Here is a 27499-nt window from a genome sequence, read left to right as displayed (position 1 = left end):
AAATCCAAAAAGCTCCAAAGTCTGAAGGTTCTTTATGAAGTTTTCTTTTCTCACTAACAAGGTTGTTTGGTGTGCAAACAATTAACCCAAGTCGACACCAACTCAATGCGGGTCACTCACATGTGACATTTGGAGGGGGGGGGGGGGTGGGGGGGGGAGAGGTGGTTGGAGGGGCCAGCACTGGCAGGTTTTGATTTTGTTTCAATCCCACTTTACTCAGTGAGTCTGCTGTTTGGTAAGATTCTGTTTTAAATTTCACCAAACTGTCACATTCTGAAATTCAAAAAATTCTGAATTCTGAAAAGAAACTGGCCCCAAGAATTTCAGATAAAGGATTGCGCACCTGTACTAAATTCTGGCCAAAACCGAACAATTTCTTGAATCAAATTTGCTAAAGCGTGGATTTAGGTTGAATCCATTTCCACCTAGCCCATCATAGCCATTGCAACTATAGGAATGGTTTTGCTTCATATCTTGCTATTACTTTCAGAGTCCTTCAGGGATCCTGAAGTTAGTTATTTGCTGCTGCTTGACAAGACCATCCTTAGACATGCAGTCAACTTTCCAATATTAATATCAAAGAAAAGATTGCAAGCTAAGTGAGGTTGGCCCACACTGGTTAAATACAAAGAAATGCAGATGTGGAGATCTGAACCAAAATCAGAAATTGCTGGAGAAAATCAGGTCTGCCAGTATTCGTGGGAAGAGCAGAGTTAACATTTTGAGTCCGACCCAAAACAAAAATTCTGCTTTCTACTGACAGATGCTGCCATAACAGTTTCACCAGTGATTTCTGTTCTTGTATCAATTAGAGTTCTGTATTTTAAAAAAATTCTTAAGAGTTATATGGAACTAAAAACATTCACCATCTCTCACTCTACAGTCGCTGCCCAGTTTCTCCAGCATTCTCTACCTTTGTGTTGTTTTGGTTAAATACATGTTGTACATTTCTAAGAAATCATGTTTGCAGACTGTTCATAACCTGGTATCATAAAGAAGCAAACCCAGGAGGTTTGATGCACAAATGCTGACCTAATTTTACGAGGGGAGAAACATTCGGGATTTCTTTTAAAAGAGCTCGATTTTTATGATTAGCAAGGACAAATGCATCATTGCAGAGTCACCACTAGGAAAGTTTTATATGGCTACATGGGGTACAGAGATTGCATTATTGGAGTGTAACATCACACACTAACTGGCTGGGTCTAAAGGGCACATTACCACAGTATAGGTTTGCATTGACAGAAGACAAACTGAAAGTGGGTAAAAAAATAAGCTGACAAACAAATCAAAGTTTTTAGCTGTGCTGGGGGACACTGGACTACATTGACACTTCACTAAACTTGTTTGCCTCCAGTCCCCTCTCTCCTGTTCCACGTTTTTCTTAAACCCCATCTTTTGCTGGGTACTCATTATCACTTTTTGGGGACAAGAGCTCAACACACGCACACACCTCCCCAAAAGTATCCTATAAAATTTAGCTAACAAAGATGAGAAATACATACAGACTGGTGTTGCAACACAACGCATTGAGGTGTAAGCTTACACAACTAAAGATGAGCTTGTAATTGGGGTAGGCCAATTCACCACTTGAGGCACTGATCTCAGAGGGTTTCAATTACCACCACAGTCTGCCAATTTCATTCCACTAAACAAAAACAAAAATCAATGGAATAGATATTGGATAGATTTTATAAATGTTAGGCAATCATTCTACCATCTTCACACTTAGCAGTGAAAACAGAAATCTATCCCATCATGTCTAAACAATACAAGGAAGAAACAATAGAAACAGCTACATCCAACAAGGGCCCTATACTAGTCTATGTTAGCCTTTTGTGCCTTCCAACTTTAATTGCTCCAACATTAGTGGCTGTACTTTCACTTGCCTAGTCCCTCTCTCTCCCCTTCTTTGCCTCTCCAGCTCAATTTCCACCCTTAAGACACTATTCAAAATGTACCTCTTTTCATCAAGCTGTTGGTCATCTAAACTAATATCTCTTTCCAAGGCTTGGTATCAAACTTCGTTTTATAATGCTCCTTTAAAGGACCTGATTATTTTACTAAATTAATGGCGGTTCCAGAAAGAAAGATTTCTTGTCATGTTCCATCTGAGGAATTGAATTCAATTTCGGTGCCAAACAATGGCCATTAATGACCCAGACATTCAGTCAAGATACAGAAAGCTGTCTGACAAATATTGAATCTTTGAAGGGGGATCTGAGAACATTTTCATAAGCTAAGGATATTAGTGTTTAACACAGATTTAACTGGAGAGGAAAAAAGAACACATGCAACAGAAGATGCAAGGTCACTAAGATTTGCTATGCTAAGGAGGGTGTGCAAGGGGAACCTTTAAGCATCCACTTGGAACTTTCTTCAGGTGATTCACTTCTGGAGAATACTTTAACTGCTAAGTTAGCCTTTAACCAACAGATACATTTGTCACTTAACACACTGCCAGCAATGAAGTTGGATATTTTAATTTCCTCTGAAATTTTCCAAAATATTGCAGAGGCTGTTTAGCTTACAGGAGTGGTTCATTTCAAATGAAGGGAAGTCTTTCCCCAGCACAAAGCTCACCTCTTTCCATGGACTTAGAAACTGTGTTCGTGCATAGCGAGTGAGCATGTTGATTATAACGACTTGTCCCCACTCCTCCACATCTACCAACAGATTACACAGCTTGCGGTAATTCTTGTGAATCAGGTCAATTCGTTCTGGGCAAACCTCTTCAAATGACATGACAACACTTCCAGCTACTAGCTGCAAGAGAAAAAAAACGAGTAAGGTGAAACTCAAATCAACTTGGAGAAGTTGATTAGTCTCTGAAGCAACAACATTATCATTGGTGCAAACATATACTAAGAGGCTTTCTCCAGTCTTTTGTCTAATTCCATGAACAGAACGACTTATTACATAAAGAAAAAGAAATTCATAAATTAGTTTGCAAAATGAACCTCGTTATTTGTAAGTCTTCTTTAAACACCAAAATTGAAAGAACTGTGGATGCTGTAAATCAGAAACAAAAACAGAGGCTGCTGGAAAAGCTCAGCAGGTCTGGTAGCATCTGTGAAGATCAATCGAATTTAACATTTTGACTCCAGTGACCCTTTCTCAGAACTTTAAATACCAGTTGTATTAAGTAAATCAATGCTATGAAGTGATGAAAAATAACCAGCATGGATTTTTAAAAAGGCACATCACAGTTAATTAGCCTAAATGTATTTTTTTTTATTAAGTAACAAAGAAAGTTGATAAAGTGAAGACAATGGATGTGACCTTTGAGAACTTTAAGAAAGCATTTAAAAAAACATTCATTAAAAACCTGCTTCGCAAAACAGGATGAAGGTATAGGAAGTCCAATGTCAACTGTGAACAAAGAAAACTACCTAAGGATGTAAAATAGCACTTTTTCTGATTGGAGTGGTGGACAGTTATGTTCACCCTGGATCAGTAAATTTCCTTTATAAAGGTACATGCAAACAACTTACAATACAGAGTACACATTGAAAACTTACTCATTATCCCAAACATTGAGGTATGCCAGATAATGTGCAGGAAACAAATTGTTTCTGAAAGGACAGATAGACTAGCAGGATAGGCTGACAAGAGGCAGATGGAATTTCAGACAATTTCTGTTTGGTATAAGAGATCATATTTCTGCAAAGGATTACAGAAAGGCAATGGAGATATGAAGCTGCAGTTCTAAACAAATGTACAAGAATAGAGGGAGCTTGGGAGTTTTGTAGTGGAGTGAAGGGTGAAGTTAGGGTGAGGTAATGTACACAGATCTTCAATTAATCTCCAGGGCCCAATAATCTCTATCCCAGAGTTCTTGGGGAAATGGTACTAGAAAGTGGCCATCTTTCCAAGATTCTGTATCACTGGAGCAGCTCCTGTGGACTGAAGCATAACTAATATAACCGCATCATTTAAAAATGTAGGAAGAGCGAAAATTATACACGGGTTAGCCTGACATCAGTAAATGGGGAACAAGACAAAGCCCATAAGATATTAAATATCAGAGAACTGAGAGAACAATGACGAGATTGGACAGAGTCAGCATTGGTTTTTGAAAGTAAATAAAATGGGACCATGAGGATGTGCCTAGTAGGGTTGATAACGGAAAGCAAGTGAAAATACTTGGATCTTCAGAAGGCTTTCTTTAAGGACCCACACAAGAGATTAGCATGCAAAATTGAAACACATGCAGTTAGGGATAGTGTACTGATATGAATTGAGAAATGGTTAACAGACAGGAAACAAAGTAGGAATAAACATGAAGCAGCCAGTGACTAAGGGGGTCCTGTGGGGATGAGTGCATGGATCCCCAGCTTTTCACAATATGTATTAATAATTTAGATGAGGGACTAAATGTAATACCTCCAAGTTTGTAGATTACTCAAAGCTGGGTGGGAGGGTGAAATGTGAAGAGGATGCAAAGATGCTCCAGTTTGATTTAGTCAAGTTAACCGAGTAAATGCAGGGTAGATGAAGTATAATGTGATAAATGTGAGGTTATTCACTTTGGTAGCAAAAACATGAAGGTGGATTATCCAAATGGTGATAAGTTGGGAAGGGAAAGGTTCAACAAGACCTGAGTATCCTTGTACCAGTCACTGAGTAAACATGCAGGTGCAGTGGGCAGTGAAAGTGGTAGGTTTCCTTTCATAGTAATAGGATTCAAGTACAGGAGCAGCAATGTCTTGCTGCAATTGCATAGGGTCTTGGTGAGACCACACCTGGAATACCAGTGCAGTTTTGGTCTGCTTAACCAAGGGTGGATGTTTGCCATGGAGATAGCAAATCTTTGTTGTACCAGGATAATTCCTAGGATGGCATAACTGACATGAAAGATTTAACCAATTGGAACTATGCTGCTTGGACTGAAGAACGAGGGGAGTCTCATTGAAACCTATAAAATTCTAACAAACTAAACAGGTTAAACACAGAAGAGGTGTTCCCAATGACTAGATAGTCCAGAACTGGTAGTCACATTGAAATTGTTTTTCTGAGGAATTACATACAGTTCTTAGGGTTAAATGCATTAAAAAGGTACAGGGGAAAAGCAGGAAACAGGGCACAGAGGTGGACGATCAGTCACAATCGTACCAAATGCACAGCAGACTCAAAAGGGCCAAACAACATACTCTCACCTATATTTTCTACATTTCTAAGATGGCTGAACAAACAAAGAGTAACTAATAAAAAGAGCATAGGATCTGTGTCTTCATAAATAGAAGCAGAACAGAAAAACAAGGCTCTTACGCTGAACTTTTCTTACCTTGCATGGTTGCACCTAGAGTACTGTGTCTAGTTCTGGTCACCATCAGAGCACTTTTCAAAAAATATATAAATTCAAAGTTGCAAGCTAACATTTATACTACATGGGAGAAGAGTACTGATTGGTTACCAAGTGAGCTTTGATTGGTTGAGATATTGGCAAGGAGAGTACACCAGTTAATAATAATTAACAGTCAACAGCCAGGCTTTGGTGAAATTTTAAACTGGGCAGGTTGACCCCTAATGTTAAGCCATTACCCTGTGAAATAAACTGGCAAATGACTGTCACCTACTTGATAAATGTATACTGGTGCAGTTGTATTTATACGTTCTATTTGCAAAGAACAGAATCATAGAATTGATATGGCACCATTTGGCCCATTGTGCTTGCACTGACTCTTCAAATAAGCATTACCTTGTGCTAATCCCCTGCCTTTTCTCCATAGTCATGCAGACTATTTATATCCAAACAAACAGTCATCCAATTCCCTCTTGAATACCTTAATTGAACTTGCCTCTTTCACACTGCCAGACAGTGCATTCCATACCCTGAACCCACTGAATTTTACTTCCTCACATCACTCTTACTTCTTTTGTACATCATGTTAAATCTATGCTCTCTTGTCCTCAGTCATTTCACAAGTGAAAATAGTTTATTCCTATCTGCTTTATACAGTCGGTCATGATTTTGAAAACTGCTTACCAAATCACTTCACAGCAGCTTTCTCTCTAAAGGGAACAAGCCCAACTTCAAATTATCCTCATAACTGAAATTTCTCATTCCTGAAACCATCCAATGGATTCACACCTTTCCTATAATGTGGTATCCACCACTTTACACAACACTCCCTTTGAGATCTAGCTAGTTTCTTACACATGTTCAAAACCACCTAATGTGATGAGTTGAGAGTTCATGGAATGCCCTGCCAGTAGCAGTGGTGGACTCTCCCTCTTTATGGGCATTTAAACCGGCATTGGATAGGCATATGGAGGATAGTGGGCTAGTGTAGGTTAGGTGGGCTTGGATCGGCGCTGTATTTTTCTATGTTCTATGTTCTAACCCCTCACTGTATTCATAAAGCTGATGACATGATTTTGTTAATTGCTCTCTCCACCTGTCCTGCCACCTTCAATGATCTGAGCACATATCCAGTCAGGCCCTCTGCACCAGCATCCCATACAGAATTGTAGCCCTTATGTTATATTGCCTGTGTCCTTCCTGTCAAAGTGCATTACATCACAATTCTCTGCATTGAACCTCACTTGACACCTTACTGCTCATTCCAACAACCTGTCAATGTCCTTTTCTACACTGTCCTCCTCACACAGCTTACAATTCTCTAAGGTCGTTACTCTGCAAATTTTGAAACTGTCCCCAGTTGTCCAAGATCCAGATCATTAATATGTATCAGGAAACACCATACCCTGGGTGTTAATAGATGTAGCTTCCAGTAAATGCAAGTGCCATGCTGCAAGCCTGACTGAATTCTAAATGGGTTGTTGATTTAATTCTTTGCATACGCAAGGTTTTCCAGTAAATGTTGTCCAATTTCAGAATCATCCCTAATGTTGGTTACAGAGTTTTGCATATCTGGGCTGTTGGGCAGGATTGGTACCTTGTTTGTCATGAATCATTGAAGGGCTATGCTGTTTGATACAATCCAGACTCAAGGGCATATGCCTAGATATTTAGCATCACATCGACACTGCAATTGTCTCTTATTTTTCTGCAATATCCAACTGCTATCACCCCATATAAACTAAAATATTTATTCATACCTGTTTCATACAGCATTTTCCATCTTTGTGACAAATTTATCTCTACATAAAGTACTTATGAATTACAGACAGCTCAGATTCAGTCTCAACTACTGTTTATTTTCAACAAACATTTATGTATTTCATTAGATTTCATTTGTAAAGTGTTCAATCCTCACAGAATCACAGTAATTTGAGACAGGAAAGGAACCCAGTCAGCCTAGTAGGTCTATGCATGCTCTCACAGAGCAATTCAAACAATTCCATTCCTCAAATGGGAATAGACTTCTTGTTTACATAGGAACATAACTAGGAGCAACAATAGGTGATACAGCCCTGAAACCGGCTCCATTTGATAAAAGTGATAGTGGTTGATCTCACTTTGACCTCAACTCCACTTTCTTGCCCGTAATCTTTGAACCCATTGCTGCCTATCTCAAACTTATTCAGTGTCCCATCATCTAACACACTGTACGCTAACAAATTCCATTAACAGACAACTTGAGGGGTCTTCTCATTTGTTTTAAATCTGCATACCCCTTAACATCAAGCTGTGACCTCTTAACATTGTCCCATGAGGAAAAATTCTCATTTACCTTATCCAGAGTTGTCCTAATCTTGTATCTTTCTCGTTCCCTTCCAACTCTCCTGCTCAAAAGAACCACTGATCTCAATTTCTACCCTAAATTTGTAACTAACAAGTCTCCTACTCCTAAAACTGCTCCAGTAAATCTCCTCCGCACCCTCTCCAGAGCCATTCTCCTTCTTGAAGTATAGTGACCAGAACTGGGCACAGTACTAAGTACAGCCATGCAAAGGTTAAAAAAAAGGTTCCGCTAACAGCCTTGCTTTTGTACTCAACACTTCTATTTATGATGAAGATCCTACACTGTTAATTGCTCCCCAAAAGGGCGGCTGCCTTAGAAACACAAAAGAGAGGCAGGTGTAGCCATTCTTCATAGCCCTAACACTCCTGGATGAAAACATTGAATGTTTTGGCCTCAACCACTTTCTGCGGTTGTAAGAATTTCACAGGCTCGTCACTCTCTGGGTGAAGAAACGTCTCCTCACCCTATATCTTTAGGATGGGATCTTTGGTTCTGGACTCCTCAACCATGAGAAACACGCTTTCTGCATTTACCCTGCGCAATCCTATTAGAATTTTATAGATTTCCATGAGTTTACACCAGTGAAGATAGCTCTAACTGCTCTGGTTTCTCATCATATGCCAGGGAAATCTCCAATGATTTGTTCATTAGGTATTTGGTTAAGTGTAGTGATTGGTTTTGAAGTTCTAATAATATTTGTAGGGACAGTTTTTAGATCTTCTAAAGTCTCCACTTTTTCTACTTGGCACACCATAAATAAGCTTCTTCCTCTCAGGACACCACGGGCTACTGTAGGCAGTCATAGTTAGGGGTTCGTTTAGATGGTGCACCTGGAATATAAAGTCTCAGATTAAATGAGATTTCAACCATCTCAGACCCTGAGGTAGACAGAATGCTAAGGGGTCACTCTGGTATCTCCCAGCAATCTCAACAGGTAGTGGACATGTGTGGGGAGTTGGGCTGATGGATGTGAGAAGATGTCCCCAACCTTAAATGGTAGAGATTTTACCTTCGACTTCAACAACTCACGAGAATTAATATGCTCTTTGCTCCATCGGTCTGTTTGAATTGGGTGTTCTACTGCAGGATTGGGAACATAGCTATCTGGACTATACAGCGGTGTACTTGGATGTCAAGATTAAGGGTAATGGAAGAGACGACACTGGTGCATGGATCTGTTTCTTTTGAAGGTTCGTAAATTTATAGAGTACATCACAAGGGAGTTCGGGACCTTCTAGGACATCAATTCGGTACAGCCAATAATCCGTTGGTGCTTTGGGAGACCGTCAAGACGTACTTAAGGGGTTTGATTATCTCACATTCAGCAACCAGGAAAAGGCAGAGAGGAGAGCAGCAACAGATGCTCGAGGCCCGGCTAAAATCAGCCAATTCGGAATACTACAAGAGACCATCTGTGGTCAAGCTACAGAGAATCACTGCTTTCTGGGCTGCTCGGAATTCAGTGCTTAAGTAGGCGCAGAGACAGAGGTCTCCTTTGCGAAGTAATGGTGATTTGAATATTGGCATAAGCCAGGTAGATTTCTGGTTAGGAAGAAAAATACTCCACGATTCATTGTGTCCATTAGGGAGAGAACTGGTACGATCACTCACGAGTCGAAAAAAATTAAGGTCACATTTCGGAAATTTTATGCAGTTATGTCAGTTGGAGAGCTGAGAGGATGGGTGGCAAAAATGGAATTTTTTTTTAAGAACCTGGACCTCCCCGGTATAACTGCAGAGCAAGCCTCCCTTTTAAATGCGCCCTTCACACCACAGGAGGTGTAAGAGGTGGTAAGGCAGCTCCAAAGTGGCAAAGCACCTGATCCAGACTGGTTCCCAAGTGAGTTCTAGGAGTTCATAAACATATTGGCTGAGCCAATCCTGGCAATGTATAATCACTCATAACCAGGACTGCCTTCTGCCCTCTTAGGAAGGCCACTATCTTCCTCATTTTAAAGAGAGGAAAAGACCCTGAGGACTATGCCTCATATACTCCTATCTCACTGCTGAATGTAGATTTTAAAATCCTGTCAAAGATGCTGGCCCTGAGATTGGAAAAGATCCTACCCACTATTATAAAAGACAACCAGACAGGCTTCATTAAGGTCTGTAGCTCTTTCAATAACATTAGGAGTGTGTTGAATATAGTGCAGATGTGCCAGTAGAGGTTGATTCTGAGTTTCGTGGTTTCCTTGGATGTGGAAAAGGCACTTGATCAGGTAGAGTGGCTGTATCTTTTTGGTGTCCTAGAACGCTTTGGTCTTGGTGGGGCTTTCGCTAGGTGGGTGAACTTTAGCATTGGGAGAGGTAGCCAACAAGGGTGTCCCCTCTCACCGCTGTTATTTGCCTTAGTAATTGAACCATTGGCAGAGGCCACTTGGAAGAACGTGAAATAACGGTGCCAAAGGTAGGAATGGGTCAGCACAAAACTACTCTACGCTGATGATGTTCTCCTATTTTTGGCCAAGTCCGTATCCTGGCTAATACAAAATATTCAATTATTCAGCATCTTAGGATATAGAATAATCTTTACAGTCGGAAGCTATGGCCATGGGGGGCTTGGTGGGAGTGCCTGACCTGGAGGATGGAACACAGTTTCCCTTTCGATTGCAAAAAGGTTTTCTTTATTTAGGTATGTTTATTACCCCCATTTTCCATCAGCTGTACAAAGCTAACTTTATGCAATTGCTTGCTAAAATAAAGCAGGATCTGCACCGGTGGGAGGGGCTACCAACGTCAATGTCATGGTGAGGCTGAATAGCCTTGTGTAAAATCAATGTCCTTCCTCAGCTACTATATCCCATGAGAATGCTGCCATTGCTGCTGCCCAGCCAGGTGGTGTGGAGGTTAAATAGCTGGCTTGGGTCCTACATTTGGTGTCGTAGGTGCTCTCTCATTAAATTTACTAAGTAGCAGCTCTTACCAGGGGGGTGGATCGCCCAGATCTGAAGTGACATTGAATAGGTGCCCTATTGTCATATGTGAGTGGCTGGGTGTACAACGATTTGGGTTCAATTTGGCTGGACATTCAGGCTTCTCAGGCAAGGTGTCCCCACATTAATTTACTGCTAATAGATAGGATTAAATTCATGGCTGAGCATTGTAAAAGCCAGATTATCTTAAACACAGTCAAAGCATGGAGAATAATGCAGCAGGGTGAGGGCAATTCACATAGACCTAACTGTTCACCTGTTTAGTTGGAGCCCCAGGACTCCAACTTTAAGGTATGGAAGGTCAAGAGTGTCTCCTGTTTGGGAGATTTGAGGGACAGGTCCTGATGTCTTTTGACCAATTAAGTCACAAGTATGGGTTACCCAGTCGGAAGCTCTTCTGTTATTTCCAGATTAGGGACTACATACAGAAAAGGATGATGCTCTTGGCTCAGCCCTACAAGTCTGACATAGAGAGAAGAGTGCTCCAGTGTGCAGGCACTCTCTCAGTCAGTATCCTCTGCCATTTACAGAGAAGGGATGCCCTGGAGCATATAGAAAGACTCCAGGGAGTCTTGAGTCAGGAACTAGGAGAAGAAATTTCATTTGAAACATGGGAGGACATATGGGAGAATGTGAAGAAAACTTTGAGATGCAATAAAGCACAAGCTATGCAGTTGAAGTTTCTTTATAGGGTCCATATGGCTCCAGAACGGTTAGCAAAGTTCAAGAAAGGAGCATCTCCAGGATGTCCTCAACGTAAAATTAGCAGAGTCACCCGTACTCATTGTTTATGGCCATGTTATAGGATTTGTGGATACTGGGATGCCATCGTTAGCGAGCTGGAGAGGATTCTAGGAATCTAGGTTAAGGCGGATACAGTATACCTTATTTTGGGATTGCTGAATTTGCCCTTGTTGGATGAACATGGGAAGAAATTATTTAACATTCTCACATTCAGTGCAAGGAAGAACATTCTAATGAACTGGATCTTGGAAAAGCTCCAGGTCTCATGGGGTGGCGTAGACTGGTGATGGAGCACATCCCCCAAGATTCGCTTACACACGTTGTGATCCAGAAAACTGGGCCGTTATATAGCCACAGGGGCCGGGTTTGGTGGCCGGGGAGAGGGGGGGGGGGGGGGGGGGGAGAGGGGAGAGGGGAGAGGGGAGAGGGGAGAGGGGAGAGGGGAGAGGGGAGAGGGGAGAGGGGAGAGGGGAGAGGGGAGAGGGGAGAGGGGAGAGGGGAGAGGGGAGAGGGGAGAGGGGAGAGGGGAGAGGGGAGAGGGGAGAGGGGAGAGGGGAGGAGAGGAGGGGAGGGGAGGGGGAGAGGGCAAGAGCGAGCGAGTGCGCACAAATAGGGTAATTTAAGTCTAGTTTAATATTAATTTTAAGTTAAGCTAATTGAAGACAATTTTATCTAACTTGACTCATTTTAAATTGGATTAGGTTGGTCTAGTGCAATCTGCGTCAGCCTAAACTAATTTGCTAAGTACCGTTACTTATTGAATCTCAATGTGGAGATTGTTTTGTATTTTTTTAAAATAGTTCTGGTTTGTTTTAAAGCACAGTAGGCAGTTTCCTGTTAATGTTTTTGTAAGAAGATTTTTTTTTGTATTTTTATAATTTTGTAAAATAATAAAAACCTTTTCTAATAAAAAGAAAAATACACATGCAAATACAAACTCACTTCAGGGTAAAGGAAGGAAAAATAATTTCTGCAGAGAAATGGTTAAAAAAAATTAACCATTGAGCTATTTCTGAAGTCAAAAGATTAAAGCACAGGATCTGGGGCTCTTATTTTGATGTACTGATGTGTGAACAAGTCACTGGTCAGACAGTTATATCTGAAACCTTGCACAGCTTGTTCAATCATGAGATGTTTTCAGAGAGCGTTTTTGGAAGAATGACCAAGTTTCAACCTGAACGGAAGAGGCTTTGCTTTTCGGAGATGGGAGTGACCAGATAATCCACTTCTCAGCAGGTGCCCCACCAACTCCACTTGTTCTCGGCAGGCACCCAGCCAATTGAGCGAGATAATACAAGAATGCCAGTTACTGTTCAAAACAGTTCCAGCAGGGGTCTATAACAAAGCAAGCAATTATTAGTTATGCTATTTCTAGCAAGTCTTGTTGAAAGAAAACTCCAACATCTACAATGAATTTGCAATTTTTAAAGAGATCACTCCTGATATGGCCACAAATTGAAATAAATTTATTTCCTCACAATCCTTCAAAACTGAAGTCCCCCAAGCAAAATTAAAAACAAAGTGTCAAGACAATAAGTTCAATTATTCCATTCTAGAAAAGAATACTGTAGCCATGTGATTCACTTGGATGATATCAGAGATGAGGGTAGCATGAGACAATAGGATAACTTGGACCAAATCAGGAGAATAGAGAAAATGGGAACATAGGAGGAATCCATTCAACCTGCTCCTGTATGATGAAAGGGCCATAACTATTTATTGTTTGGGCTTTTCGAAAGTTGAACAAATTAAAGAAATGCTTTAAAACCTATGTTTTGAGAAGATGGCTGCATGGTTTGAAAGCAAATAACCTGACCCCCATATCAAGAATGGGTTTCTCCAGCTGTCTGAACAAGCAGTAACTGAAGTAGCTGCAGAACAACTGAAGCAGAGGGATTGTATGCAGGTGCAGCAAGATAACCAGAAGTTGCATTGTTCTCTGAGCTAATGACCAGTTATTGATGACAAAAGCCTTTTACCTGCCAACATGAGACTAGTTCTCATGTACCCAAACAGCTTGGGACTGGGAACAAGTCACAGGCAAGTGTTTCGATCTCCACAGGAACTGTTATTTGCAGTCAAAAGATTTTAAACATGAAGACAACCAGTTCGTTTTCTCTCTGACAGTTGGTGAAAGATATGACTTTTAATTGAATATCTCTGATTTATCAACAAGTGAACAAGCCACTCTGTACCTCTTACAAACCAGTGACAGCATTCAAGAAATGGAAGGCAGAAAGAAACAAACATTCAGACCAGCAAGAACAAACTCAACAGAACAAAGACTGCTGTTTCAGCTTTTCCCCTCTACCCAGAATATATTTTTCCCAATCTGACTGCGTATACAAGGTGGAGTTTAAAGGGATTAGAATTTTAATCTGCAGTGTCATATGCTAACATTTTAACTGTTTACAGTCTAATTCCTTGTAATAAACACTAATTCTTAAATACAGATACCTAGTCCATGCTTTCTATCAACCTAGGTCTGAAAAATCAGGTAAACTGGGAACTTCATTTATTTTTAAAATCTTTAATTTTTGTAACGACTCAGGGAAAAGCAAACTCCTCAGTGACTCATGGCAATTCATTATGATCAAGGTTTATCATCCCCTTCAATGCTTCAGTCCCACACTATCACTATTACACTATGTCATCGGTCTTTAGAAATCTGACAATGCCTACTTTAAACTGACACAATGACTAGGCTTCAACAGGCCTCTTGGGTGGAGAATCTCCGATTCACAATCCTCTGAAAAATGAAATCTTATCTCAGCGCTCATTGGCTTAATCTACATTTTAAAATTTTGACCCCAATTTCTAGCCAAGGTTAACATCTTACCTGTATCTACCCCATGTGTCCCTGTAAGTATTTTGCTGCAGCAGCAGGACTGATGAGAGCAAGGACTAGGGGCTGCCAGCAAGGTAAATTTCCCATTTAAAGACATATTTTGTGAATAGGCGGAGTGAAGGCTCAATAGGAGTGGACACGGACACGGACACTGTTGGGCATGTAAACTGATTATATTTGGGCTGTGGCTAAACCCAAAACACTACACGTTGTGTCTTCCACCCATCACCCTCCTTCAATAAAAACAAACCATGTGGTGAGTTGGTATGGTAAGGCTTTTTTTGCTTTATTGTTCATTTATTTAACCTCTCTTGGCAATTTAGAGTAGGGGAGGGATGGAGACTAGGACGGATGTATGCTCCTCTTACAGGATGTGGGAGGTAAGGGTCACCACTGGGTATCCCTACTGACTTCACCCGCGAGAAGTGCATCCAACTCCAGCGCCTCTCAGACCAAGTTAGGGAATTGGAGCCAGAGCTGGATGAACTTCGGATCACCGGGAAGCTGAGGGGGTGATAGAGTGTAGTTATAGGGAGGTAGACACACTTAAGTTACAGGACAAAAAGGTAGCTGGGTGACTGTCAGGTGAGGGAAAGAGAATAGACAGAGTGCAGGGAACCCCTGTGGCCATTCCACGCAACAGTTTTGGATACTGTTGGGTTGGGGTGTGGAAAGCCACAGCGGCCAGGTTTCTGGCACTGAATCTGGTTCTGTGGCTCAGAAGGGAAGCGGGGGGAGAATAGGAGAACAATAATGATAAGAGATTCAATCATGAAGAACGGACAGGAGTTGTGAGCAAGACTCCCAAGATGGTGTGTTGCCTCCTGGATGCCAGGTTCAGGGACGTCTCTGATAGAGTTTACAGGATTCTTAAGGGGAATGGAGAGCAGCCAGAAGTTGTGATACACATCGGAACCAATAACATAGGAACGGAAAGGGATGAGGATCTGAAAAAAGAACATGTAATTAGGTTGGGAGCCAGAACGAGCACAGTAGTAGTAATCTCAGGATTGCTACCAGTACCACATGCTAGTAAGAGCAATGGAGAGCGAGTGCAAATGAACATGTGGCTGCAGGGCTGGTGTAGAAGGGAGGGCTTCAGGTATGTGGATCATTGGGATACCTTCTGGGGAAGGTGGGACCTGTACAAGGAGGACAGGCTACACCTGAACTGGAGGGGCACCAATATCCTGTGTGAGGGGTTTGCCAGAGCTCTTTGGGAAGGTTTAAACCAGAATGGCAGGAGGGTGGGAACCTGAGCTTCGGATCAAATGATGGAGTAATACTGAATAGTCAGATACAGCGTGCAGAGAATCTGAGAGGGGGGAACAGGCCCTTGATAGGGTAAAGGTGCAGTCAATGCGATGGATTGAAGTGTGTCTATTTTAATGCAAGTGTATCAGGAATAAGAGTCATGATTTCAGAGCATGGACAATTACTTAAAACTGTGATGTTGTGGCCATTACAGAGAGCTGGATATCACAAGGGCAGCAAAAGTGGTTGGATGTCCCAGGGTTTAGATGTTTCAAAAGGAACTGGGGTGGTGGCGGGGGGGGGAGAGGGGGTGTAAGCGAGGAGGAAAGAGAGGTAAAAGAGTGGCATTGCTAATCAGGGATTGTATTACAGCTGCAGAAAGGAAGATCATTGAGGAGGGTTTGTCTATTGAGTCAGTATGGGTGGAAGTCAGAAACCAGAAAAGGAGCACTTTATTGGGAATTTTTTTATAAATATTTTTATTGAAAAAGGATTTTCGGTTTTTTTTTGCACAAAATTACAAAGCTAGTACAAAATAGCATGACAACTTTATAATAGCAACAATAAAAAACCAAACTACTACTCTACTACCAAAACACAGACTACCAAAACACAAAAGAATAGAAAAAAACTCTTATAAAACATTACAGTTTAATAAATAACCAAGGAGAAAGAAAAATAAGTAAATAGACAAAATAAAATTATACTAAGTTATAACAAGGTAGCTTAAGTTACATTCAATTAAATTACTACACAGCACAATCTCATCATAGCTCCCTATCACTGGAAGCAGTCGTGAGTAGACCTGTATTTGGACAGAATTCTTCCTCCCAGGGCCCCCCAAACTGACAGGCACAGTCCTCACAGCTAGACGACAATATGGCGATATGTCTACATCGATATAATTCAAAACAAAAGGGCTGCCATGTTCTGTGAAACAGAACTGTTTTCTGGTGCACCATACTCATAAGTCCAGGAGGGATGTGTTCCACGACTACCCTATGCCAACGCGAGTGTGCTGGGGGTTTTTCCCAATACCCAACTCATTAGAATGTTCTTCCTCATGCAGAAAGGAATATTAAACAAATTCCTCCCATGTGCATCCAGGGAGGGAAGATTTGGAAGACACAGAAGGAGAGATACAGAATCCAACCAAACCTCAGTTGCCAAAACACTCGCTATGTCAACGCAATACCTGCGAATCTTATGACATGACCACAAGCAGTGAGTAAGAGTACCAACCTACACAAGATAGCTACCCACACTAGTTACAAGACAGTACCAACATCCTACCTTCCCAGGATCAGCCCCACATTAAACACAGGGTCAAAGTCCCATCACTTGAAATCTCCATTTTGGATCACTCCTGTTGTCAGGGCAACCATGTTGGCAGGTCATGCCTGGGTTGGCAGGATAGGGATGTTAATCTGTGATGCCAACCCAACTGAAGCAGAAACTGAAACCTTAAAGAAAAGGCTATTTTTCCCTCAGCATCTGTTTCAGCTCATTCCTGCCTTATAAAGTCAGTTATGAGAATCAATCACTCATTCCAGAAGGCATTTTTGACGCCGGTGCTAAGTTTGCCTTTTGCAAATTTGAACCAGGTCTCCTGTTGTTATTTTCTCATGTCTCTCTGCCATGAAGTGGGCAGTGGATGTCTCACTGCCTAGCGTCAATGCATGTTTCCACAGTTCAGTCTTACAATTTGACTGGACCTTGTGATAACCCTGTGTTTGGAGTCAACCCTGAAGCAAGATATAACCATCATGTGTTAGTGCTTTGCTTGTTAATGTTGCTTGTATTAGTAGAGATCTCTATATCCAGGAGGGGAATCGATCAGGAAGGGGGCAGGAGGTCAAGATTAATGAAACCCAGCAATGTCTCTGGAATCCTACATGTGCATATTGGACATTGGTGAAGACTATTCCACAGAATCATCAGCTGTTGAAGGACACCATGACCTCCCCATCAAATAGATCTCCCAAACAGGAGATTCCTCTGGACTCCCAAAGCTTAAAGCCAGAGTCCATCAAACCCGGCTGAAATCCCAACATTCCCACTATAGGAGTGAAAGGGGAGGTTTCACCTGCTACATCATTCTCCATGCTTTAACTGCATTTAGGACAATCTGGTTTTTACAATGATCCATCACAGTTCTCATCTTGTCCATAAACAAGTTAATGAGGGGGTATTTTGTCTGGGAGGCCTCAACATCTGACCAAATTGGCCACAGATCCTGACAGGCCCATTCAGCCATATAGGATAACTAGGAACTCAGTTGGTACTTCCTGAAGTCTGGAAAATCTAGACTCCACCCTTTCTTGCGAAAGCTGCAATTTATCCAGCTTAACAAGAGGCTGTCGATGATGCCAAATAAAAGATCCAAGCCAGCTGTAAAGCCTGCATAATGTTTGCCTTGGCAACATTAAACAGAGCATTCTCATGGGATATAATAAGCAAGAACATTCTTCTTCACACCAAAGCTACTCTACCCAACAAGATTTTTGAAGATCTTGCTGGAGCCCAAGGTCCTGCCTAACTTTCTCTAGCAGCTGCACATAATTGGCTTTATTGATTGATTGATTGATTGATTGAAAACTGGGGTAATAGAAATACCTAAGTACAGAAAACCTCCCTGTGACCACCAAAAGGGGAAAACAGGTTCCATCCCCAAAGTCGGACGCACTGATAAGACCCCTCACAGACATGGCCTCTGATTTCAGAAATTAATTTTGTACCCTGAAAACAAACCAAATAGATTAATAATTTATATTAAGCAGGGCACAGATGTTATTGGGTCGTTTAAAAAGAGAAGGACATCATCCGCATAAAGAGTAATTTTATGCTTGCCTGATCTGATTTCGGAGTAGTTATACTGGGATCCATCCAGGTGGCTTCCACCAGCGGCTCAATCACCAATGCAAATAATAGTGGTGAGAGAGGGTACCTTTGATGGCAGCCTCTGCCGACACAAACTATCTGACCTTATACCATTAGTGAAAACCGCTGCTTTCGGATCACGATACAGCACTGCCACCCATGTGGCAAAACCCTCTCAAAGACCAAACCATCCCATGGTGTAAAAGAGGTATAGCCACTCCACCCGATCAACACTTTCTCTGTGTCTAGGGAGACTACCAAAACCGGGGTCACTCTTGGTTGACATATTTGGACTGTATTTAATACTAATATTATTGGTAGACCCACTATCCTTAATAAAACCAGTCAGGTCCTCCTTTACAATAAAAGGCAGTACCCTCTCCGGCCTTAATTCCAGCAGTTTCAACATGATTTTAAAATCCACATTCAGTAATTATGTGGGCCTGTACGAAGTGCAATCTTCTGGAGCTTTCCCTTTCTTAAGGATAGGAGAGGGATATTTGCTTCTCTCAAAAGAGGCTGGGAGACAGCCCTGACTGAAGGAGTAATTTTTCGTAGCCAAGAGTGGCCCGGCCAGCTAGTCTATAAACTCCTTATAAAACTCACTTTGAAATCCATCTGGCCCGCGCTCTTTTCCACTGTGGAGCAGCCTCACTACCTCCCGTTTTTCCTGAATTGTCAAAGGGGCACTCAAAAAGGACACTTGCTCTGAGGTTACACCTGAAAAGTAAGGGTCCTAAAGACCTCCATCTTCATCATTCTATCCTCACAGCCTCACTGACTGATACAGCTCAAAATAAAACTTTTGAAATGCTGCATTAATCTTTTTGGCATTGCAAATCAGAGTACCAGCACTCTTTCTAATAGATGTAATAGATTGGGGAGCATTCTTCTTTCTGGCCAAGTGTGCTAAATACGTACCCAGCTTATCATCGTACTCAAATAATCTGTTTCGCAAAAGAGATTTCCCTCTTTGCTGTTTTGCTAAGTGCAGCATTCGAAGTAGTCCCAAGGGCTGTAATCCGCTGTAATTTAGTTATGGACGGCCTATCAAAGTATGCTAACTCAGCTGCATTCACGAGCCTCAAGCAGACGTTGCTGTTCTCCCATCGGTCATTTCCAGATCGCAGAGTAAGAAATAATCAGTCCTGCGTGTAGGCCTTGGCAGTCTCCCACATCATCGATGGGTCGCTGGCTGTACCTGAATTAGTACCCCAAAAAATTTTAAACTCCTGCAAAAAATATTTATAAACTTACTATCTCTCAGGAGGAAAGGGTCCATACACCAGTGCCAGGAATCCACCTCACCATCTCCTGCCTTAACACTCATACAATGCCTCATGTTCAGAAACAGCTACATACCCTATTCTGCAGGACAGTACAGAGTTCAAAAAGGCTGATGGGACAAAAAAAGTCAATTCTGGTATGGCACATATTTGGATTAGAATAGAAGGTAAAATCCCAACCTTCGGGGTGAAGACATCTCCATACATCCACCAACCCCAACTCCCTACTCAAGTCCACCAAACACCTAGATTGCAGAGATATACCCACAAGATTCCTAGGCATCCTATCAACCTCTGGGTCAATAATGCGGTTAAAGTCTCTCCCTATAATTCTATGGTGCGGCAAAAGGGCCATCAATCTAGAAAGCGCAACCATTATGAATTTAAAGGGATTTGCCAGGGGACCGTATACATTCAGATTCCCATACTCCTCTTCATGTATTAAAGCTTTAAGTACTTTGAACATCCAGATTCATCCTTTGTTTTGCCTAGCATTTGAAACGGGAGGTTCTTCCAGATGAGAATAGCCACTGCTCTACTTGGATTTAAAAGATGAGAAAAACACCTGGCCAAATCCTTCCCATTGCAACTTAAATGCTCCTTATTGGTTAAGTGTCTCTTTTCTAAGGCTTAACATTATCTTTCTTCTCTTGATTTGTGAGTGACTCCCCTTAACATTGCAGATACACCATTTAAACAAATGGCTCGCCATGATTGTCTGAAACAGTCCGAGAACCCAACTCATAGCAAGCCAAGTAAGAACCATAAACAGTTCACATCGGTTTAAAAATGCAACTTCTAAAATTACTAAATCAAAACCAACAACTACTTCTACAACATAACCACATAAAATGTAACTGAAAGGAGACTTTCCCCCTTGTCCACAGGGGGTGCTCATACCACCACGACTCCTAGCTGGATCAATGTCCCCACCCCAGACACACAAAGAAAAATAAACACCAATATCTTATGACAATAAAAGAAAGAAGTGGGTACCCGACCCATCCCTGCTATACTATAACCCTCGGCACTCCTGCGAGAACAACAAAAAAAATTTAAAATTGTGATCCCAACATATTAAAAGGGAAACCAAAATCACTCCCCAACAACCAGGTAAACCAGGCAAATTACAGGCAAATAAAAAGGAGGGGGGGGAAAGGGGCAGAATAAAATAATTGTCCACATAATTCAGGCCAAACAGCTTTTTTTTAAAAAAAAAGAGCATCCAACACATCCTTTGCCTTTTCCGGCAAATCAAAGTTGAACAGGGGTCCTCTGTGGCTGAAATGCAGTATCACCGGATATCTCACGGAATATTCAGGTCCGTCAGCTGCTTTTTATATCTCGAAACCTGCCCGGTCATGATTCACAAGAGGATGAAGTCCTAAAAAAGCATAATTCTTCATCCTTTATATACCACAGTGTGGGGGATCCTTTGCAAGTGCTCCAGAGGCTTCCAGTATAATTTGTTGTCTCTATAGTGCTGGACTCTCACTAGGACCGGGCAGGGGCACTGGTCCAATTTGGATCTGCGCACTACGACCTGGTGGGCCCACTCAACCCGCACCCGGCCTACCTTAACTGCCCGCCTTAAAAACCATGGGAGCCATTGCTCCAGAAAGTTGACAAGCTGGTCTTCTTCCTCCCGTTCAGGATGCCCCAGAAACCGGATATTCTTCAGACGACCTCAATTTTCTCAAGTCATGGCCCGTTGCTCCGTCCCTCGGATACGCTGCCCGAGACTCTGGGTTCCAGGTCGTGCCTCTGCAGCATGACCGACATCGATTCCCACCTGGCCTGGGTCTCCTCCATCGACACATTGATCTTCTGAGTTTTACAAACTCAGAGATCGCGCTCTGCTCTGCAGCCAAGTCCTCCGGGACGGCCACGGAGGCTGATGCCACAGCCACAGATGCTTAAGTTGCTTCAGGGGGGTTCCTGCCTGATGTCAGCTCCACAGTCCTTTCTCCTTAGTCATTCTAAACTGCACCAGTTCTGAACTGGTGCAAAACCGGTCTAAGAGTCAGGAAAAAAAACTGCTTTTAACAAATTAAACAGGGAAGGGAGGGCGAGTGCCCCGCTTTGTCTGGGTTCTGGGGCAGAGCTCAGCAAAAACAGACCTACTGGGTCATTGCCATCTTGAATCCCCAATTGGGAGTTTTCTACAGGACCCCCAATTGCACAGACACAGAGGAGCAGATTTTGGAAATATGTAGAAGTAATAGGATTTTGTCAGAGGTAACTTTAACTTCCTTAACATTATTTGAACAAAGTAGGTTCCAATCAATTTGAATGGAGCAGTTTTTGTCAGGTGTTCAGGAAGGGTTCCTGACAGTATGTATGCTGATGAGGGGGAAGGCCATATTGGATTTGGTGCCTAGCAACAAACAGGGCCAGGTGTTAGATCTCTCAGTGGGAGAGTATTTTGGTGATAGTGATCGCAACCCCATGACCATTACTATTCTCAAGAAGAGGGATAGGAGCAGACAGTATGGGAAAGTATTTAATTGAGGGAGGGGGGAGTTACAATGCTATTAGGCAGGGACTGGGGTACCTAGATTGGGAACAGATAAGTGCACGACAAACAGAGGTTGTTTAGGGAGCATTTGCTGATAGTACTGGATAGGTTTGTCCCACTGAGGCAAGGAAGGGATATTAGGGTGAACAAACTTTGGGTGACAAGGGATATGGAACTTCTCATCAAGAACGAGGAACATTAAGGTTGAGGAGGCAAGGATCAGACAGGGCTCTAGAGGGTGACAAAGTAGCCAGGAAGGAACTGAAGAATGGATTTAGGAGAGCTATAAGGGGGTATGAAAAAGCTTTAGTGGGTAGGATTGAGGAAAACCCTAAGGCATTCTACACTTGTGAGGAATAAGAGGATGGCCAGAGTGAGGGTAGGGCCGAACAGGTACAGTGGAGGGAACTTGTACCTGGAGTTAGGGGAGCTGCTCAAGGACCTTGTTGTTTGTGAAACTGGTTAGAACAGGCTTATGTTAATAAGGAGGATGTGCTGAAATTTTGAAAAATTTAAGGATACAAGATGCAGAACTGGGCTGATAAGTGGCAGGTAGAGTTTAACTTGGGTAAGTGTGGAGACACTCACTTTGGAAGGTTGAATTTGAATGCAGAATACAGGGTTAAAGACAGGACTCTTGGCAGCATAGAGGAACAGGGGGATCTTAGGGTCCATGTCCACAGATCCCTCAAAGTTGCCACCCAAGTTGCTCGGACTGTTAAGGCATATAGTGTGCTGGCTTTCATTAGCAGGGGTATTGAATTGAAGAGCTTTGATGATATGCTGCAGCTGTATAGAGCCCTGGTCAAACCACGCTTGGAATATTGTGTTCAGTTCTGGTTGCGTCATTATAGGAAGGATGTGGAAGCTTTAGAGGGTGCAGAGAAGATTGGGGTGACATGGTGGCTCAGTGGTTAGCACGGAGAAAGTGAGGACTGCAGATGCTGGGGATCAGAGCTTAAAAATGTGTTGCTGGAAAAGCACAGGTCAGGCCGCATCCAAGGAGAAGGTTTGCTGAAGAAGGGCTTATGCCCGAAAACGTCAATTCTCCTTCTCCTTTGATGCTGCCTGACCTGCTGCGCTTTTCCAGCAACACATTTTTAAGCTCAGTGGTTAGCACTGCAGCCTCACGGTGCCAGGGACCCGGGTTCAGACGATCGTCTTTGCGGAGTTTGCACATTCTCCCAGTGTCTGCTCCGGTTTCCTCCCACAATCCAGAGATGTGCAGGTTCGGTGAATTGGCTATGCTAAATTGCCAGTAGTGTGCACAGGTGTGTAGGTTAGGGGTAAATATGGAGAAATGGAGAATGGGTTTGGGTGGGATACTCAGAGGGTCAGTGTGGACTTCTAGGGTCAAAGAGCCTGTTTCCATGCTGTAGGGATTCAATGAAATTTAACAGGATACTACCTCGATTAGAGGGCATGTCTTATGAAGAAGGGTTGAGGGAGCTCAGGCTTTTCTCATTGGAGTGAAGGAGGAGAGGTGACTTGATAGAGGTGTGTACAAGATGTTGAGAGGCATAGATGGAGTGGATAGCCAGAGGCGTTTTTTCCCCCATGGTGGAAGTGGCTATCACTGGAAGGTAATTAGACAGGAGGTTTAGGGGAGATGTCAGAGGTATCACTGCCAGCAGTGGTAGTAGAGTCAGATACATTAGGGCCAGTTCAGGGACTCTGGGATGGGCACATGGAAGTTCGTACAATGAAGGGTATGTAGGTTAGATTGATCTTAGTAGAATAAAAGGTTGACACAACGTCAAGGGCCAAAGTGCCTGTACTGTGCTATACTGTTTTATATTCTATTTTGTTAGCTACAAATGACATCACATCTTATTCTTTGAAACTCCAGAAAATATAAACTTAGCTACTCTTCTCCTCAAATCCCCTTCTGGTGAACGTAAGCAGACAATAACCTTCCTAATTGCTTACTGTGCCAGCAAATTAGTCTTCAGTGGCATATTGACAAAGACACAGAGGTACATTTGCGCACACATGCTTTTGAATCTCTTACCATTTAAGGAAGAATCTCTCAGAATTGCTCTGACACAGGTGGTCATTTGGCCCATCTGCACCAGCGTTTGAAATAAATGAACACCTAATGCCAATCTTCTGTCTTTGTCCCATGCCCTCACACACAATTAGCTGGATAAAAATAATGTCTGAAATGAATTAATCACATTTCCAGGCAGTGCATTCTATATGGAGGAGAAAGTGAGGACTGTAGATGCTGGAGATCAGAGCTGAAAATGTGTTGCTGGAAAAGCGCAGGTCAGGCAGCATCCAAGGAGCAGGAGAATCGACGTTTCGGGCATGAGCCCTTCTTCAAGAATGAGGAAAGTGTGTCCAGCAGGCTAAGATAAAAAGTAGGGAGGAGGGACTGGGGGAGGGGTGTTGGAAATGCGATAGGTGGAAGGAGGTTAAGGTGAGGGTGATAGGCCGGAGTGGGGGTGGGGACGGAGAGGTCAGGAAGAAGATTGCAGGTTAGGAAGGCGGTGCTGAGTGTGAGGGATTTGACTGAGACAAGGTGGGGGGAGGGGAAATGAGGAAACGGGAGAAATCGGAGTTCACCCCTTGTGGTTGGAGGGTTCCTAGGCGGAAGATGAGGTGCTGTTCCTCCAGCCATCGTGTTACTATGGTCTGGCAATGGAGGAGTCCAAGGACCTGCATGTCCTTGGTGGAGTGGGAGGGGGAGTTGAAGTGTTGAGCCATGGGGTGGTTGGGTTGGTTGGTCTGAGTGTGCTAGAGGTGCAGAACGTTTCAGAGAACACCTCTGGGACACCCGGACCAACCAACCCAACCACCCACCAACCAACCAACTTCCGTCTAGGAACTCTCCAACCACAAGGGATGAACTCAGATTTCTCCCGTTTCCTCATATCCCCTCCCCCCACCTTGTCTCAGTCAAATCCCTAGAACCCAGCACCGCCTTCCTAACCTGCAATCTTCTTCCTGACCTCTCCGCCCCCACCCCCACTCCGGCCTATCACCCTCACCTTGACCTCCTTCTGCCTATCGCATTTCCAATGCCCCTCCCCCAAGTCCCTCCTCCCTACCTTTTATCTTAGCCAGCTGGACACACTTTTTTCTCATTCCTAAAGAAGGGCTTATGCCCAAAACGTCGATTCTCCTGTTCTTTGGATGCTGCCTGACCTGCTGTGCTTTTCCAGCAACACATTTTCAGCAGTGCATTCTATATCCCAACTATTCATGGTGTGGGAAAGTTTCTTCTTGCATCACCCTACGTTCTTTTGCACATCACTTCAAAATCTTCTCCCGACCCACGGTACCCAGGTCACTTGTTAATTTGAAAAGCTCTAAAAATTGTCCTCTCAGCCTACTTTGTTCAGAGGAGAACAATCATGATTTTGCCTCCATGTGTAAAATCTACTTTTTGGTCTCTACTTGGCCCTATTTCATCTTTAATCACCTTTTTATTTATATAAAGACAGATGTATAGCACGGAAACAGACCATTCAGCCCAACTCATCCATGCCAACCAGATATCCCAACCCAATCTAGTCACACCTGCCAGCACCAGCCCATATCCCTCCAAACATTTCCTATTTGTATACCCATCCAGATACCTTTTATATGTGGCAATTGTACCAGCCTCCACCACTTCCTCAGGGAGCTCATTCCATACACGTACCACCCTCTGTGTGAAAAAGTTGTCCTTTTGGTCCCTTTTATATCTTTCCCCTCTCAGCTTAAACCAATGCCCTCTAGATAAGGACTCCCCCACCTCAGGGAAAATACCTTGGCTATTTTCCCTATCCATGCCCCTCATGATTTCATAAACCTCTATACAGTCACCCCTCAGCCTCAGACATTTTATAAACGTCAAAAAGCGGAGATCCCAGAACAGATCCCTGTGGAACACCACTGTGGAACACCACTGGTCACAGAGGTCCAGGCTGAAAACTTTCTATCTACTACCACCCTCTCTATGGGCCAGCCAATCCTGTACCCTATTCCTGATGAAGGGCTTTTGCCTGAAACGTTGATTTTCCTGTTCCTTGGATGCTGCCTGACCTGCCGTGTTTTTCCAGCACCACTCTAATGTCAATTCTGTATCCAGACAGCCAAATTTCTCGGTATCCCATGCCTCCTAACTTTGAATGAGCCTATCATATGCCCATGGTAGACTTCTGAATTAATGTTAGTTGCTAATCTTGTCCATAACTTCTCTTATTTACTTTTTTCACCTCTATGGTATTCGTCTTCATTCTCAATTGCACTTTCTGCCTTACATCTATCATAAACATGGTTTTGTTCTCACGTCCATTTCAAGCTCCTTTGTTCAACCAAGGAACTCAACCTGTCTGACCTGGCTTTCCTCATTTGAGGAAAATGTACCATCTTGCTTTGAAGACTCAGTTAGCCTTTTTCCCCCATCAACCTCTTGTTCCAGTCAATCCTGCCTAGTTCTGTCACTGCTTTGTTGAACTCAACTTCTCTAGCAATTAATTCTCCTTACTCTGGACTGTTACAAGTCACTCTCCATCATCATCCTGAGCCAAATGATGGAGAGATAACTCACTGACACTTGAAAACAAAGTGGGCCAAGTGGATCAATGACATTCTTTCTTATTTGACTGAAAATATTGCTTTGGGAAACTCTACTGAATTCATCTAAAAACATTTGCCCCTTGTTGCCCTTTACAGTATCTCTCTCTGTCTATATTTGAAGTTCCCATAATAACCTCTCTATAATGTTGGTATTTTCCTCAAATTTGTCAGTCGATTTGTCTGTCCACATTCATTCTACTGGTTGGTGGTCTTGGAACTACAATGGGTAATGCAACTGCATTCTTCCTTAGCTCTATTTAAATAGATTTTCAAAATTAATTTTTCTCAGTAAATGAGACTGAATTCTTTTAAAATGTCCTAAACATACGACTATTATGAGAGACTGATAAATAAACTGATTTGTCACTCCCCTGGGCTCCCACATAAGGGGGCTATGAAAGGGGGGGGAAAAATACAGCACCTCAAGAGCTTATTCAAGTCAAATCAATTGCAGTATTTCAGAGGATTAAAATATTTTTTAAAAAGCTTAAACATCTTAAGGCGTAACAAGCAAGCAAAGAAACAAAGGAATGCAGCTGTTGTCAAGTGAGCACCTGTGCAGGTAGAGTAGGCTGAATGGCCTCCCTCCACGCTCAAAGTCCTATGCTTTTATTTCTATACAGGAATGGCCAAAATCACATTTATATACCTTCTCTTGAGGTGGTGCACAAAAGTTTTATCAAGACTGAAAAGCTGGTCAACAATTGATAAACTCTTGCTGAAATATTCATCTTCCCTACATCAGATGTAGTTTAAGACAATTCAAATCTGCAAATCAAAGGAAAGCTTCACATTGGTATTTTCTTCAATTTATT

At 42.6% G+C, this 27499-nt stretch overlaps 1 protein-coding gene across 1 annotated transcript in view; it reads right to left on the bottom strand.

Annotated features, from left to right (window-relative positions):
• The window catches only part of ap3b1a (adaptor related protein complex 3 subunit beta 1a), a 314446-nt gene that overhangs the window by 189817 nt on the left and 97130 nt on the right, over positions 1-27499 (bottom strand). The window contains exon 7 of the mRNA XM_072547465.1: positions 2584-2766. Within this exon, the coding sequence (XP_072403566.1) occupies positions 2584-2766 (183 nt within the window). The remainder of the gene's footprint in view (positions 1-2583; positions 2767-27499) is intronic.

The sequence above is a fragment of the Chiloscyllium punctatum genome, chromosome 2, assembly GCF_047496795.1.
Source record: "Chiloscyllium punctatum isolate Juve2018m chromosome 2, sChiPun1.3, whole genome shotgun sequence".
Taxonomy (NCBI): Eukaryota; Metazoa; Chordata; class Chondrichthyes; order Orectolobiformes; family Hemiscylliidae; genus Chiloscyllium; species Chiloscyllium punctatum.
This window is presented reverse-complemented; position numbering and strand designations above follow the sequence as displayed.